The sequence below is a fragment of the Meleagris gallopavo genome, chromosome 21, assembly GCF_000146605.3.
Source record: "Meleagris gallopavo isolate NT-WF06-2002-E0010 breed Aviagen turkey brand Nicholas breeding stock chromosome 21, Turkey_5.1, whole genome shotgun sequence".
In the NCBI taxonomy this organism is placed as follows: Eukaryota; Metazoa; Chordata; class Aves; order Galliformes; family Phasianidae; genus Meleagris; species Meleagris gallopavo.
The window spans coordinates 80,787-96,372 of record NC_015031.2 but is presented as its reverse complement, the minus strand read 5'-3'; the positions used below and the strand labels follow the sequence as shown (position 1 = coordinate 96,372).

General features: G+C 50.3%; 2 protein-coding genes across 3 annotated transcripts; both read left to right on the top strand.

The window, feature by feature from the left end:
- Positions 1–4: 4 nt before the first annotated feature.
- On the top strand, positions 5–3,571 carry PIGS (phosphatidylinositol glycan anchor biosynthesis class S; the record flags this gene model as incomplete). The annotated part of the gene is made up of 10 exons (XM_010721876.2): positions 5–17; positions 93–182; positions 395–486; positions 796–994; positions 1,323–1,465; positions 1,567–1,681; positions 1,925–2,070; positions 2,149–2,249; positions 2,592–2,802; positions 2,947–3,571. Coding segments are annotated over 10 exons (1,386 nt in total), but the record flags the coding sequence as incomplete, so codon positions are not given.
- Positions 3,572–3,656: 85 nt separating this feature from the next.
- UNC119 (unc-119 lipid binding chaperone) lies at positions 3,657–15,173 on the top strand. 2 transcript variants are annotated; one of them, XM_010721875.3, is made up of 5 exons: positions 3,657–4,137; positions 9,565–9,678; positions 10,653–10,755; positions 11,742–11,914; positions 12,274–15,173. In XM_010721875.3, the coding sequence occupies exons 1-5, from the start codon at positions 3,822–3,824 to the stop codon at positions 12,384–12,386; spliced, it is 819 nt and encodes a 272-aa protein (XP_010720177.1). In that variant the 5' UTR covers positions 3,657–3,821; the 3' UTR covers positions 12,387–15,173. The 2 variants fall into 2 exon arrangements, with proteins under 2 accessions (XP_010720177.1, XP_019477420.1); XM_019621875.1 differs by lacking the exon at positions 3,657–4,137 and adding an exon at positions 9,008–9,469.
- The last annotated feature ends 413 nt before the right edge of the window (positions 15,174–15,586 follow it).

Below are 15,586 nucleotides of genomic sequence, written 5' to 3'. Positions count from 1 at the left end.
TGCCCCGCCCGTCAGCTGTAAGAGCCGCCTGGGAGGCGCTGAGGGCTGCGCTCAGGTTTTCAGCCTGGGTTTGTCTTTTCCCCCGCTGGCAGCACGATCCGATGTCACGTCCCGCATCGAGACGGCCTATCGCGGCACCACGGCGCGGGAGGAGGCGGCGCTGGGAGCAGCCACGGTGCGAGGTAGGGTGGTGAGGGGGCACAGCAGGCACAGCCGTGGCTCTGCGTGCTTTTCCCTCCTGGAAGGGCTGCACGTGGGCACTCTGCAGCCCGACTTCAGCCCTGGAGCAGCTCTGCTTTCTGAGGCTGGCTTAGCCCAAAGCTTGGCTTTGCTGGCTGTGGGATGGGGAGCAGATTGAAAATCCTAGCTCTGCTGATGGATCTGTCTTCCTCAGAGGCTGACGCTGCTCTGCATGCAATGCAGGACTCTCCACCAGGCTCTCTGACTGTGTACGTGGTTCCTGAAGCCTCCTCTCTCCTGCCTCAGGTAGGGAGGCAACCTGCAGTGCCATCCTCTGTGCTATGGCTCTGGGGCTGGCTGTCCTGGAGGAAACCCACAGTTCTCTATGTTCCCTGTCCTACCAGAATGCAGCCTGGGGTTCAGTGATGTAAAGGGTCTTGCTGTAAAACCCAAGTAAGAAATGGGATCATTAGGAGCAGGGAGGAACATGGGATTACCTTGAAGGTACCCTATGGGGACACATTCCTCCTCAGGTTGTCACGGGTGGCACCAGGCTCTTTGGTGTGTTGGCAGAGCTGTCTTTGCTCCCAGCCCTCACTGCTCCCCCTTCCTCAGGGTATCAATGTCTACGTGGGGAAGCATCGCAGCGCCCTGGTGAGGGCTGGGCAGGGCCTGGCCACACTCCATTCCCGCCTCCAGCAGCTCATGCAGGTGATGTCTTTCACGGCCAGCTCCATCGCTGCTGCCCTCTCAGACCGTGTTCCTGATGGTCAGCTCGGCCCCGACGCCTGGCGGCACTTGAAATCCAGCCTGGGTATGGATTTGCACCCCAGCTTCCTTTTCTGTCCCCCAGAAGGCCAGCTGCATTTGGAGCGAGGCTGTTCCTACTCTACCTGTAGCAACCCTGAACGTCTAATGGCCCCCAGAATCTTCCCTTTGCTCTTGTCTATTGCTTGGGGACAGGACCTGCACTGTGATCCATGTGTGCTGGGGCACTGAAGTGCGACCCCACATCAGGGAGAGCCTGGGAGAAAGGGTGTCAGGTCCTATGGCTCTGAGGAGCTCCCTTGTAGCCACTTGCCCAGTCTTGGCATCATCAGGTGGTGGTTGTGCTGGTGCCTCACACTCTGGGTGCTTGGCAGGGTACGAAATCACCTTCAGCCTGCTCAACCCTGACCCCAAGTCGCATGATGTGGACTGGGACATCGAGGGTGCTGTGAAACGCTATGTGCAGCCCATCCTGGACAAGCTGAACCTCGTGGCCAACTTCTCTGTTGACTCACAGGTGAGGGCTGGGAGAGGCGATGGGGAGAGCCCAGCCCTGGCCCTGCCACGTGCCCTGGGATGTTCTTCTCTGCCAGCAACATCTGTGTTGTGTCCCTGCAGATCTTGTACTACGCTGTTCTTGGAGTAACTCCACGCTTTGACAAGGAGTCCTCCAGCTTCATCCTGAGTGCACACAGCCTCCCACATGTCATCAACCCTGTGGAGGCCCGGCTGGGTGAGCACCACTCCTGACTGCACTCTAGTGGGATCAGGCTCTGCTGAGGCAGGGACAGCTGTGCCTACACCTGTGCCCCTTCCTTTCCTACAGCACCTTTTTACCCCACATGATTGTGTTGGGGTTGCCTGAGACCTGCTGGTCTGAGTGTTCTGTTTGAGGCTTGCAGCTTAAGGAAGAGCAAGGCTGTGCTCTCTTTGTTTGTGTGGGCCAGGGGAGTTCTTTGATTCAGTTCTGCTTTAGGTTCCAGCGCTGCTTCACTCTACCCTGTGCTGAACTTCTTGCTGTATGTGCCAGAGCGCTCCCACTCTCCACTCTACATCCAGGACAAGGATGGAACCCCAGTGGCCACCAATGCCTTCCACAGCCCCCGCTGGGGTGGCATCATGGTATGGGGCTGTGATGTTAGCGGTGCTTCTCCTCCCCATAAGGCTCTAGCTGTGCCTCACTGACACACTCTCCTGCAGATTTACAATGTTGAAGTCCCTGCTTCCTCCCAAACCTCCCTCCCGCTGCGCGTGGATGTGGACATGTTGAGAGTGATGGAGGTTTTCCTGGCCCAGCTCCGGTGAGGACTCGCTCTTCCCTCCCCAGGCCCACATGTGCATTGATGGGGTCAGAGCCCAATGACTCCATGTTGGAGCCCACCAGCTCGGCCCTTCTGTGGGCTCTGGGAGACTGAGGGTGAATTTCTGTGGCTTTTGGGGTGCTGACTACCAGCCAACACCACTCCCTGGTCAGGAGTGTTGTGTGTCCTGATGTGTGTGAGGCTTGTCCTGCCCCACGTGCAGGAGGCTGCTGGGTGTGAGCTGAGCCCTGCTGGGACTCAGTGCACCAGAGAGGGGGAAGAGCAAGGAGCACGTACATTGTGCATCCTGATGCAGGCTGGGACCTTCCCATCTGTTCCCAGGTTACTATTTGGGATTTCTCAGGAGGAGCTGCCCCCTGAGTTCCTGGTGGAGAGCCCAGGGAATGAAGGCCTAGCTGACTGGGAGCTGGACCGCCTGCTCTGGGCCCATACATTGGAGAATATTGCCACTGTGTCCACCACCTTGACTTCGCTGGCACAGCTGCTAGACCAGATCAGTAACATCGTCATCAAAGACGATGTTGCCTCAGAGGTAGGGCTGGGACACCCTGACGTGAGGAGTGGAGGGGCCAGGAGCTGCTGGCCCCGTGCAGAGCAGTGGGGCACTGCCCAGAAGCAAGTTCCCTTAGCTTTGCTTCTCTGGTTGAGGACTGACTGCTGTGCTGTTGCTGTGCAGGTGTACCGAGCGGTGGCTGCAGCACAGGATGCCGTGGCTGAGCTGGCTGAGGGCCGTCTGCACTCGGCTTTCCAGGCCAGCAAGGAAGCTGTCACCTCCTCAGAGCGGGCATTCTTCGACCCCTCCCTTCTCCATCTTCTCTACTTCCCGGATGATCAGAAATTCGCCATCTACATCCCCCTCTTCCTGCCCATGGCTGTCCCCATCCTCCTCTCCTTGGCTAAGATGCTCCGGGAGGCCAGGCAGAACAAGAAGGAACCCACCAAGATGGACTGAGTCCATGGAAGGTGCCCTGCTTTAGGGCTGGGACCTCACGGAGTGCATTGCATCATGGTGCAGGCAGGCACCCTGAACTGCATTGGGTCAGGCCCGGACTGGGGGTGTGTTCCAGATGTAGGAGTGGGAAGAAGCTGCTTTCACGGGTGAGAGATGCTCACAGTCAGAGTCTTGCACCTTCCACTCAGAACTGCTGCTTGCGCCCCTGTTACTGAGACTTGAGGGAAGGGAGGGAGACCTGCATGCACCCCGCAGCCCTGCGCTGTGTTCATGTGTAAATAAAGAACCTCCTGCCCAATCTGCCCCGTTGTGCAGGGGGCTGGATGGGGGTGTGGGGGCTGCGCGAATCTCTCCTGCTTCCCCGGGTTTTGTCCACCTCGAGTCCTGTCTTAAAGGTACGTAGCCCACAGCACCTAGTGGGGAGGGAGGGTTGTGGGGTTCAGCTGTTGGCAGGCAGTTATTAATGGGGTCGGTGAGCGTTTGGTTTGAGACTTATTACTGGGGTCGAGCTTTTCCCTTCGGCACGTTAACCTAAAAGCTCTCAAGTTGGGGGAACCCCTTCGGGGTCGTACAGGGGAAAAAGAAACGCGTTCAGCCCGATGCTGTCGGGGTGCGGTGAGGGGCGCTGGGAGCGGTGCCGGGCGGTGCTGCCGGCGGCGCTGGGCTGTGCCGTGCCGTGCCGGGGGGCGGTCCGTGCAGGGGGCGGTGCTGCCCCTCCCGGTGCGGCGGGGCCGGCGGCAGCGCTTAGCGGGGTCGATCACACCGGAGGAGGAGGAGGAGGAGGAGGTGGAGGGGCCATGAAGGTGAAGAAGAGCGGCGGGGCCGGGGGAGCGGCAGCGAGGACCGAGGAGGAGCTGGGTCGGAAAGCGCTCATCGGGCCCGACGACGTGCTGGGGCTGCAGCGGGTCACCAGCGGTACGGGGCTGGGAGGGGGGCATCGCGTTTGTATGGGGTGAAGGATGGGGCAGTGCTTTGGGTGCGAGGGGAGACCCAGCTTAGAGGGTGAGGGATGGGGGTGACCTGCAGGGATGCTCACGTTGCGGAGTGGGATCCCCCCCCAAGTAGGGTCAGAGGTGGGATGCTGCTCATTGTGCCCTATGGGTGGGCCAGGCTGAACCCCCAGCTGCGGGGGGGGGAGCTGGAGGGGCTCGGGATGGGGTCACAGATCCGATGGGGAGGAGTGTTGTGACCATCCTGCAGCCTTCCTGTTTGGTTTCCCCTTTCTCACCTCTGTAGGGCTGCTGTGGTCTTGTGAGCATCCTATGGGGCGAAAGGGGCTGTTGTGCTTATGTGGCAGCAGCTCTGTTGGACCTGCTGGGATTGCAGCGTGCTGAGCTGGGAGATGGCACATGCTCCAGGCCAGCCTGGCTGTGGCAGTGTCCCCCTGCCCCCTGAACAGCCTTTTTGCATCCCATGTGTTTTGTCTTGCTGCAGGGGAGGAGGGGGCAGTGATGGGTGGCTGTGCTTGGAGCAGGATCAGTGCTGCAGGCAGAGCTGTACCACAAGAAACCCCAGAAAGGATGTGGCTGTGGGTATCGGGGCATGCAGGCGGCCTTGGGGGGCTGAGCAGCACAGGGGTGGGTGGAGGGAAGGAGGGGAGGAAGCCCTGCAGGGAGTGCTGGTCTGGGGGGTCTGCTGTGTCTGTTTCCCTGCTGAGATGCTGTGCTGGGCTGTGACTCACTGCCCAGGCCCAGAAATCAGAGCAGCAGGCACTGGAGCGTGCTGCCAGCGCGCTTGGAAGAGCAGCAGTTGGATGGTGAGTCCCAGCCATGGCTGTGCTCAGTGCTTTGCTTGTTGGGAGCCCACGTGGCCCTGCATGCAGCTGTGCCCTCTCAGGGGGCTGCAGGCACGTGGCCACCCCCTGCCCTTGCTCCTGGGGTCTGCAGGCCTCAGTGGCTTCAACTCTGGGCACCCTGGCCTCGATGCTGCTGTTTGCTTTTGGTAAGCACCTGCATTTTCAGTGTGTAGGAAGGCTGAGCTGATCACTGCACAGGAGCAGAGCTGCTCTCCTGCATCATCTTACCATGGGGCAGCACTCATATGCATTTCCTTTCCATCTTCCCTGCTCTCCATAAAGTGTCACTCTGCTTCTGCTCGAGTGTATGGTGGAGGTGTGAAGCTGTGATCCAAAAGGACCTGCGTGCATTGGGGATGTGGCCAAGTTCACACCATCTCTGGTGCATAGATCCTGTAGGTTTGTATAGAAGCCCAGAAACAACTCCTTCCTCATTCTTTCTCTTCGCAGCCTGGTGTGTACAGTATGCAGCCTTGGTGCCTGTAGTTAGGGCAGTATCTGGGGTGTGGCTTGTTGTGCCTGGAATTGGGAAGGAGGATATGGGGTGGAGGGCATGGCAAATGCTCCTTGGACCAGGAGAAAGGTCAGCACATAGTTCCCCCTGTCTGTGTTTTAACATCAGGAGAATAAGAGGAGCTGGCAAGGACTATGTGGTGTCATATATGGCTTTTAAAGGGTATTACACCAATCAGAGACTGGTGGATGGAGAAGTATGTGGTTAAAATTTCTCCTCTCCCACTCCTCTTCCATTTTTCCTTCTTAGGAAAGCTCTCTTCTTAAAACTACTTGAATTAACTCTTTCCATTGCAAATCTTAGTGCTTATACCACCAAGTCATCCCAACTCATGACCACAGCCACTTGTATCCTGCTGACCCCAGTTTTGACACTCAGATCCAGGTGTTCCAGCCCATGTGAAGCTGACACAGGAGCTGATGGTTGGGCAGGAATTGCAGCAGCGCTATCCTGGTGCCGTGGACATCCCTCACAGTTCCAGATAACTCATTTTTATCCCAACTTCCAGGCCAGTACTGCAGCAACTCACATTGTTGAACTCGTTCTGCTGCTCGTGGCTCTGCTCCCGATGCCTTTCTAATAAGCTTAAAGGGGGAGCGTGCAAGCTGTCCTGCATATTTGTGCTGTGTCCTTGCAGTGTCACATCCTCCATCACTTCTGGTCACGCTAAGGTCAAACTGATGGACCCAGGGTGCTGCTCTGGGGTGTCTGGGTGTTTTAGAGGGCTGGGTTTAGGTGTAAAGCAAAGGGACCGTTTTCTTTGCAATTAGCAGGATTTGTTACTTGCTCATCCAACTGCGGTTACAAAAAGAGGAAAACCTTATGACGTGATTAACTTGGGATTAGCAAAGGAGCAGGGCAGAGCTCAGTTCAAATTGCAATTAATTACTGCAGCAGCAGGAGGATCAGAGCGGTGCGTCTGCAGTTATTGGGGTGTGTGTCTGCCAACGTCCTGCGTGGTGGGGCAGGGAGAGGGAGAGCTGAGCACTGTCCCTGATGCCTTCGACCAGGCTGAATGTTTGCTAGGTCACGCTGTGCTGCTCCCACGTTGCCTGCAGGCGAGGTTAATTCCAGCACAGCTTTGATTTCTTTGTCTGGCTTTTGGGATGGGAGCCATGGGTGGTCAGCAGGAGGATGGCATCACAGCGTTTGCAGTGCCATCCCCTGTTGCCACGTGACGATGCCAGTTGTCAAACTGATGCATAACCAAGGGCAAGCTTCAGGCTGAGAGCACCATGCATAGCACAGCTCTGGGCAGTTTGTCTGTGCTGCTGGGATAAGGCTTATCTTGAGTTTTACTATTCTAAGTATTGTTCTGAGGGCTGCTTTGGCGTTAGCAAACCGAGAGGTTGGATAAATGATTGATGACATACTTGGAAACACTTACAAAACAAAGCCTAAAAATAAGGAAGGCGTGCTTAATCATTTCTGAAAGTAATCTCTTCCGTGAGCTGTCATTTGGGATCTCTCAGAGACAGCAGCTTTAGCCAGCCTGGCTGAGGGGCCCAGTGGTCAGGGCAGGCACCTGGTGGGTGCCCTGCATTCCAGCTGAGCTGTGTTAGCATGAAGCAATGCGTGCAGATCAATCTTCAGAGCTGTTCCTGAAGCCACGACTTTCCCTTCTTCCCCGTTTAATTGAGACCACTCATTGCATCGGGAGCTCTGATTACTGGGGGAGTCGGTGAGGGGGTTAATGAATCACTGTCTGGGGCTGTGATGTGTGGAAGTGTTTTGATAGGCAGATTTCCTGCAGCACAGCCATATTGCAGAGCTGTGTCAAGCTGCTGTCACCGTGACTTCTTCCCTCAGCAGCACAACAGACGCTGCTATGAACCTTTTCAAGGCTTGGTGACGGCTCCCAGCTTGAAGTGCTGTGCTGTGGAAGGGCTTTGTTAGCACTCTCACACTGCAAGATGGGCTGCGAGATCTTCAGGGGAGCACAGATGGTGTATGGGTAGCACCAGGGCCGAGCTGAGCGGGTTTGTCCTTTTGCCAAGGCCTAAGGGTTGATCTGTCCCCAACAGGGATGGCGAAGGGGATGGAAAGCTGTGGGATTTGAACTGGTGAGGCAGAGGGCAGGGAGGTGGTTGAGTTCTTTCTTCAATGGAAACGTGCCCTGCCTTCCCCTCGAGGTCCTGCACTCTGTCCTGCGTCACTGCTCCAAGTCTTGGCTGGGCTGGTGCTATTTTTGCTCGCTTCCTCCTGAGTCTCTTCAATCTGATAATCTCCTAATCTCCAGCTCCCAGCAATTCCTCTGCAGTCGTCTCTGCTTTATACCTGGCTTACATCTTGGGAGTGGTCTTTAAAATAGCCGCTGACCTTGTTGGGTAATGCATGTTAAGAAATAGGTCCAGATGGATGGCGGCCGGAGTCTTCTCATTCCCTAAATTCTTGTCATTGTGATGGGGAGAGGCGATCCTACTGCCAGCCACTGTCATTGGGTCTGTTTCTTGTACAGTATCCTCACAATTTACATTCCTTTTCACCACCAGATCTTGAGTTCCTTCTTAGCCTTGGGAGTAACACCCAATCTCATCCACTAAATAACCTACTTGGTAAGGACAGGCATTTGCAGATCTTTGGGCATGATACAGACCCCACCATGTCCACTGACCATGGCCCTCAGTGCCACATCCCCGTGGTTTCCGAACACCTCCATGGATGGGAACTCCTCCACCTCCTTGGGGAGCATTGCCAATGCATCACCGCTCTTTGGAGAGTAAACTGTTCTTAATATCTGACCTGATGGTCTCCTGATGCAACTTAAGGCCATCCCCTCTTGTCCTATTTCTCCTGAGATATTCATAAACATGAATAACTTTGGGTTTGGAGTTTGTGAATAAAGGTGAATAAAGTTGGGTTTGGAGATAGCAAACCATTGTGCTTTAGGAGGAAAGGGTCCTCTTTTGTGATTTGTTTTTGTAGTACTTACCCTTTCAGCCCAAAAGACAATCTCTGGGTTTCCTAAGATGTTCATCTGTCCATTCCTTCATCACTTGTTCATCAGTGGTGCATCAAGTGAGGGCTTGTTCAGGAAGACACTGTGATTATTGGGTTCACAGCAGGGCAACAATGCTACCTGCTTTGGAGGAAGTGAAAGAAGCAAGAACCAAAAACTCCCTTTCTTGTAATGATCCACTTCATCTACTGGAGCTTTGGAGAACCGTGAGGGCTGTGGTCAGTGGGCACAGTGGGGTGGGTTGGGGTTGGATTTGGGGACCTGAGAGCTCTTTTCCAACCTGAATGATTCCACGATTCTTTCCTCAGACGCCATCTGAGATACGGGTGCACCTATCAAAATAAATAAAGGTTTTTGAATATTTTCTATTGGAAAAACTAGTGCAGGGGTGCAGGCACTGATGGGCAGGAGCCCGGTGGGGATTCTGCTTGGGGTTTTCTCCCTTCCGGTGGTTCTGATTTGCTCTCCTCTCCTGTGGATGAGTCATGGACACTGTTTCTGTAGCAACACTGCTGCCAAGGAGGGGGATAAAGCTGTTGCCATGGTGCTGGATGGGCAGGAATTCTGCAGAAGGAAAACACTTAATAATTAACTTGCAGGCAGACGCAGCTCCAAGCTTGCCTTTGTGCTCTGGGGAAGGTGCCCTGGGCTCCCTGCTTCCCAGCACAGGGAAAGGCTTCAACGCCATTTTCAGTGCTGAGGGATGAGTCCTTGCATGGGATGAGTGTTGGTAGAGGGAAGAGGCCGTGCTTTGTCTGGAGAGAGGGGAGATGGTGTGGGGAGGGGATCCTGCTCCAGTCGGCGCAGTCGGCTTAGTGCCCGTAAAGCTGCTTAGTGCTCACATTCTGCCAGAGGGCAGTTTTTAAAAAGGCAAAGCCTCTTACCCTGAGAAGGCAAGGATTTGGTGCAGGTGCTGTCTGTTCTCAATGCCCTTAAGGAGAAATGGATCCAGGAGCAACTGGCACAAAGTTGGGAAAAGGTGATGACCTCTGAGTGCTGGGCAGTGTGAGCAGGCGGTGCTGGGTCTGCCTTCGTAGACACAAAGCCTTCATATCAGTGTGCTTTCTTCTGCAGATTACCTATGCACTCCAGAGGAAAACGTTTACAAAATAGACTTCACCAGGTTTAAAATCCGGGACATGGAATCGGGCACAGTGTTGTTTGAAATCACCAAACCAGCAGCATCAGGTGGGTGTGCACACAGCATTGCCTTTGTGAACAAACCAATATTAACACCTGCTTCTTTTGCCTTTTCTCATCCCTTTTACTCAACATGTCCCCCCACCCAGGAGAAACTTTCACCTGCAGGAGGGCTGGATTCCCAACCTGCAGCAGAAACACATTCCTCTGTACCAATACAGTGGTCAGAATTAATTGCTCCTGTATTATGACCTCCATCTGTGATGAGAAAGGACAGATGGATGTTGTAAATAGAAGCAAAGGAGGAGGAGGAGGCCAGCATGTGTTGGCTGCTCATGAGCCCGTCAGCTCGTGTGTGACTGTGCAGATGATGTCCTTATATTTAATAGCCCTTATTTCTTGAGCCCGTGTACCAATGTCTTGAGCCAGTGCACAATCTCCTGTGTCCTATGGCAAAGAATCTCCCTGCTTAACATCGTGCTGTGGTTAACGCTGCTTTTGCTTTGGACCTACTGCATACTAACTTTGTTAAGTATCCTCTCTTTAACAGTGAACAGATAATTTCTAAAGCTCCCAATTTATAACTTCTTTCAAAAACCAGACTTTCACCTTTCCTCAATAAGGAAAGTAAGGATTGGAATCTCTAGTGGATAGTTCATAGTATTTTATGTGTCCTTCAGTTTGGTGGCAGAGCCTCAAACGTTCATCTGTGAATCTTTTTTGCTCGTAATATATGTCTTCTCAGTTAAAATACACAGTCATGCTCATGCAGGCTCTTCACAGAGGGCTCTTTGTGTGCTCGGTGTTCTGCCAGAAGGACCTTTAGTTCTTTTTTTTTGTTCAGAGGAACCAATTTCCAACTCTGCCAACTCAACGGGATTGGCCCCAGGGTACAGAAAGAGAGCACAGCTTTGCCACCGAGGCAGAGGAATAAACCACCCAATGGGGAACATACCACCAATTTCCACAGTGGGATTGTTAGGAAGGAACGCTGTCCCAATGCAGTCTTTGCACTTTTGCAGAACGTGAACACAATGACAAGAAGGACATTGACCCCAACGCGGGGCGCTTTGTGCGCTACCAGTTCACCCCAGCTTTCCTTCGCCTGCGCCAGGTTGGGGCCACGTAAGTAACAGCTCCTCGTGCTGCTTTTCCTACTGGGATATATAAAAAGTGGCTCTCTGCTTGTCGATCCCACCAGGAAGTTGAGCTGATTTCATAGGGACCGTTTGTTGTGATGGGAATCTCCCAACATCTTTGCTGGATGGTTTGTTTCCTCCATCCCTTTAGCTTATATAGAATCACAGAATCATTCAGGTTGGAAAAGAACTCTCAGATTCCCACCCCACCCCACCATGCCCGCTGACCACAGCCCTCAATGCCACGTCCCCACGGTTCCTGAACACCTCCATGGATGGATGGTGACCCCCCCACCTCCCTGGGCAGCTGTGCCACTGCAGCACTGCTCTTTGGAGAAGAATTTTTCCCTAATATCCCAGTTATTGCTTTCTGGCCCCCCCAGGAGCAGGCTGGTGGGCTTCTGTGTCTTTACCAGATATTTTAGAGGGATGTGTGTCACTACAAGGCAGTTCTTTGTTATCTTTGTTTTTCTTTACGTTCACTGAGGTTTAAATTCAATCTAATTAAGAGCATATGCCCACTGCTAATATGGCATTAAGTCCACAGTACTCTAGTGACCATTGGTTAGAGCTCCCTATATAAACCTATTTTATTCAGGTGTTTAGAAGTTGGTCTGCAGTGTGATAGCTCCTATCAGATAGTTCCTATCAGCTCCAAATGTGTGTTTCTGAAGGACTGATGTATGTTACTCCTGCTCCAGGTTAAAATTCAGCTCATCATATGTAACCAATACCTACCTTTCTCACTTAAATACTTAAATATAGTGCTGGTTCTAACTTCTCCCCCTTTATAAAGTAGAAAAGGACCAAAGAAGTCTATTTGTACATCTGCTTTTTAAATACCCATCAGAAAAATTAAATAAGCTTGAATGGTAATCCAGTGCAATAAGGAACTGCTAGTGATTGACATAGGGATGCTCGAAACCCATACTTGAGCAGAAAGCTCATTTCTCTCTCATTCTTCCTTTCCAGGGTGGAATTCACAGTGGGGGACAAACCCATCAATAACTTCCGCATGATTGAGAGGCATTACTTCCGCGATCAGCTGCTGAAGAGTTTTGATTTTGAGTTTGGGTTCTGCATCCCCAGCAGTAAGAACACATGTGAGCACATCTATGAATTCCCACAGCTCTCGGAGGATCTCAGTAAGTTCAATGACTGTGATGTTATCTCATGTGCTTTAGCATGGGCATCAGAATTAAATCTGTGTAACCTTATATTCATTAGATTCCCTCATCTTGTATGTCAGTAACTTTGTCCTCATACTGCAGCCTATGGAAATAATTGACTGCTTCTTGCTTATTGTCACACCATGAGAGATTTCTTTTGAAGTGTTCTGAGGATAGATAGAGCCCTTACATGTTGTATGGTGCCTTAACATATTTGGATTATGAGTTCCTTAAAAGAGCCTTCAAACAAAGTCTACAGGAAAGCCAGCACAACCTGTTGTCTCAGCAGGGCCTCTGTTTAACACAATTGATTTTTTTTTTTCCCCCCCCTGCAGTTCGAGAGATGATCCTCCATCCATACGAGACACAGTCGGACAGTTTCTACTTCGTAGATAACAAGCTGGTGATGCACAACAAGGCAGATTATTCATACAGTGGAGGACCTTGAGAGCGGGATGGACAGCCAACCTGGGCTGGCCTTTGCTTTCCAATTGAAGTCATCAGGGACACCAACACCTTCAGTCCAGTTGCCTACAGCGTCAGCTGGACACGGATCCACAAACCAAGGACTCTGCCACAGTAGGAGTTTCATGACCAAACTGGCCAGCCTCATCTCTTTGAGCAGACCCAGATCTTCAGAGCTCTGAGCGGTTCTACGATGCTATGTGAACTTTGGAGACCACTTCCCTACGTTCTTCAGGTGTCTGCTTTGAACATGGCCTTGTGGGACCTGTGGGATTTTGCCCTAATTCTGCAGATTTGTCTACTTGCCCTCACGTATCCTTTGGGACGCGATGGTTTCAGAAAATGCAATTTGAGAAACGTGTGAGTGGACGGATGCAAACGCAGAGTTTTGTTTGGTTGGCTCTTGTTGTGAATGCTTCAAAAGCACAGCCAGTTTTAACCTGTACATCCAGCTAAAAACCTTACAGAAACCCTACAGTTTCATCTTTTGGATTATTGCTCTAAATAAGCATCTCATCCCTTTGTTTTGCTCCTTCTGTATAATGTTTTTTAAATCTTGGAAGCAATGAAACATGCAGTGAAGACCACTAGTTTCATCAGGTACTGTCCTGAATTTCAGATGGAAGAACATAGTGTTGGGTGTCTACAAGCCCTCTAAACATCCTCCATTAATTTCAGTTTCTGCAAACTGAACCCAGACTAGTCTGGCTGAAAAACAAAAAAAAAAGGATTTTAGCTTTATTTAACACTTTTACAGAGCTCCCATTCAGCTTGTGCTATATGTCATACATGTCTATTTCTTTAATCTATGCTCAACACTAAGACAAGGGCTTCAGCAATGCTCGTTAGAGCAACACTAATTTGTCCAAGGCAGTCAGAAAGTGTGGAATGTCCAATCTCTCATTTGTATCTGAATTTGAAGTGTGTTATGTCAGCGTTTTCCCTTTGTTTTGCACTGGGTATGAATACAGGTGAAGCAGCAACTCTAATAATGCCAGGCTTTAAGCCCTTCTCTGTAAGAAGTTTAAGAACAACCTTGCACAAGTTTCTCAGGATGCACTTCTTAGGAAGATAATACTGCAATGAAGTAGCAATGTCAATAGAATAGTGCATGCAAAACCAAACCTGAGAAGGTTGTGCAGGGTCAAAGCTTCCCTCCTTCATTTTTCCCAATTGCCTGTTGTCATGAAACCCTTACTCTAGAGATCAGTGATACTTAAAAAGAGGAAAAAAAGGCAGTTGCAGTCTGTAGATATTCCTATAAATACTTGATGTCTCCATGTCTGTTCCTGTGAGTTGAAGTGGAATGTTCAATGTTAGCCTCAGATACGTGTGATTGTACTAATTTTTATAAAATACCATTTCCAGTCGTGATGAACCTCTTTTTGGTCACAGCTTACGTCAAACAGGAGAACTACGAATGGTTGCAGATGTAGTGTAAGAGCAGGGAGGCTGTGTGCTGTTACTGGGTCGAAATCACTGTCAGGTGTGCGAACGTTTCATAGCATCACAGAACCATTCAGGCTGGAAAAGAGCTCTCAGATCCCCAAGTCCAACCCCAACCCACCCCATCGTGCCCACATCCTTCAGTGCCACATCCCCATGGTTCTCCAACACCTCCAGGATGGGGACTCCATCACCTGAAGGATTCCATTTTCTAAAGAAAATACAATGAGTTTGGGTTACAGCTTTTTTTTTCAGGTTGATTGTTAAGAAAGTATGTAGAAACCACTGTTCTGACACAGCTGCTATCAATGAGCAATTCTTATCACGATGAGACTTGTATTTATTGCTGTTTTTTGTTGGTAGTGTGTAAAACTCAACATCTTGCCTACGGCTGTTTGAGGGTTGCAAAGAGTTTCCTCCTTATTTGTATTACGCTTTGAGCTACAGATCAGCAAGTTTTATAGCACAGTCATGATTAAAGTAGAGAACAGTTCCAAAAGTCTGTGTCCTCCCCACCCTTTTTTCCCTTCATCATTATATTCAATGACATCGTGCAAATGTGAGCGTTGATGTTGTTTCGACTCTTGAGTGAGCAAATTGAAGACAGAAGAGTGTCTGTAAGTAGCACCCTGCATAGTTGTAGGTGTTGCTTATTTGTTTTAATCATTCCTATCTCTCAGCACTTTGCTGCTGTTCATAATAATAACTTCTAGTAATGGTGCTTGGCCAGAATTGCCAGTCCTACCTTTCAAACAGCTCTGTTGTCTTTGTATATTCCTATATTTTGGTGCAGACTCTTGGGTTATCCAACTAAGCATCTTGGTATGTGACCAATGTGCAAACTATTGTTTGCTGAGCTGAGATAGTCTTGTTCTGATCCCTTTTAATGCTGCCTCCTTTTAAGTCTTTAGGAGTTCAAAAATGAAAGTAATTTCATAAAAAAATAATTCTGTAATCAGCTCAGTAGGTCCCTATGAGAAAAGAACATAAAGCTGCATTTTTCCCAGTACTTCCCAACAGTTTTGTTGAATGGACTTCCTGACATCCTGCATTGTGTGGTTAAACACAAGAGAACAAACTATCCACGGCTGATCTGTGTCCCCAGATCTGCTTACTGTTCTGCTAATTGAGATTGGATGGGTCATAATTTCAGGCTAATAGAAAATTCAGTGTGAGGAGATGTTTTACTATATGTATTTATTGTTTTCTAATGATAGGAATACTTTAAACCTGGAGAAAACTGTGGGACATTTTCAATAACATCAATTCCAACCTATTTAACTTCAGCTTTTCAGAGCGAGGACTGTTCTCTTTTCTTTTTTCTTTTTTTAAGCCTCCACAATTTCCTACAAATAAATTCCTATTCCTAAGCAATGGAAACAACAAGACTTTCCTGTGGGATATGCAATGGAGGTTCTTTTGTGTTTCCCATTGCCACGGTTATCATTATGGCTCCGTTTCACATGCAAACATGTTTGCATTTATTTAAAATCTCCACTCATGCTATTTACAAACATGGAAATTATTGACCAGGAGGGAGTTTCCTTTACACTGCTGCATAGCCAGATGGAAATCTACGTTGTTGACTTGGGACACGCTGCTTTTGCCCATAAGCAACACCGGAATGATGATGATTTTATTTTTCTCGTTTTCAAAATGATTTTAATTATTTAGCACTGTAGCTCTGTTCGAATGAACCAGCGTGGAAAATTGGGTTCTGGCTTTCTGAATGGGGAA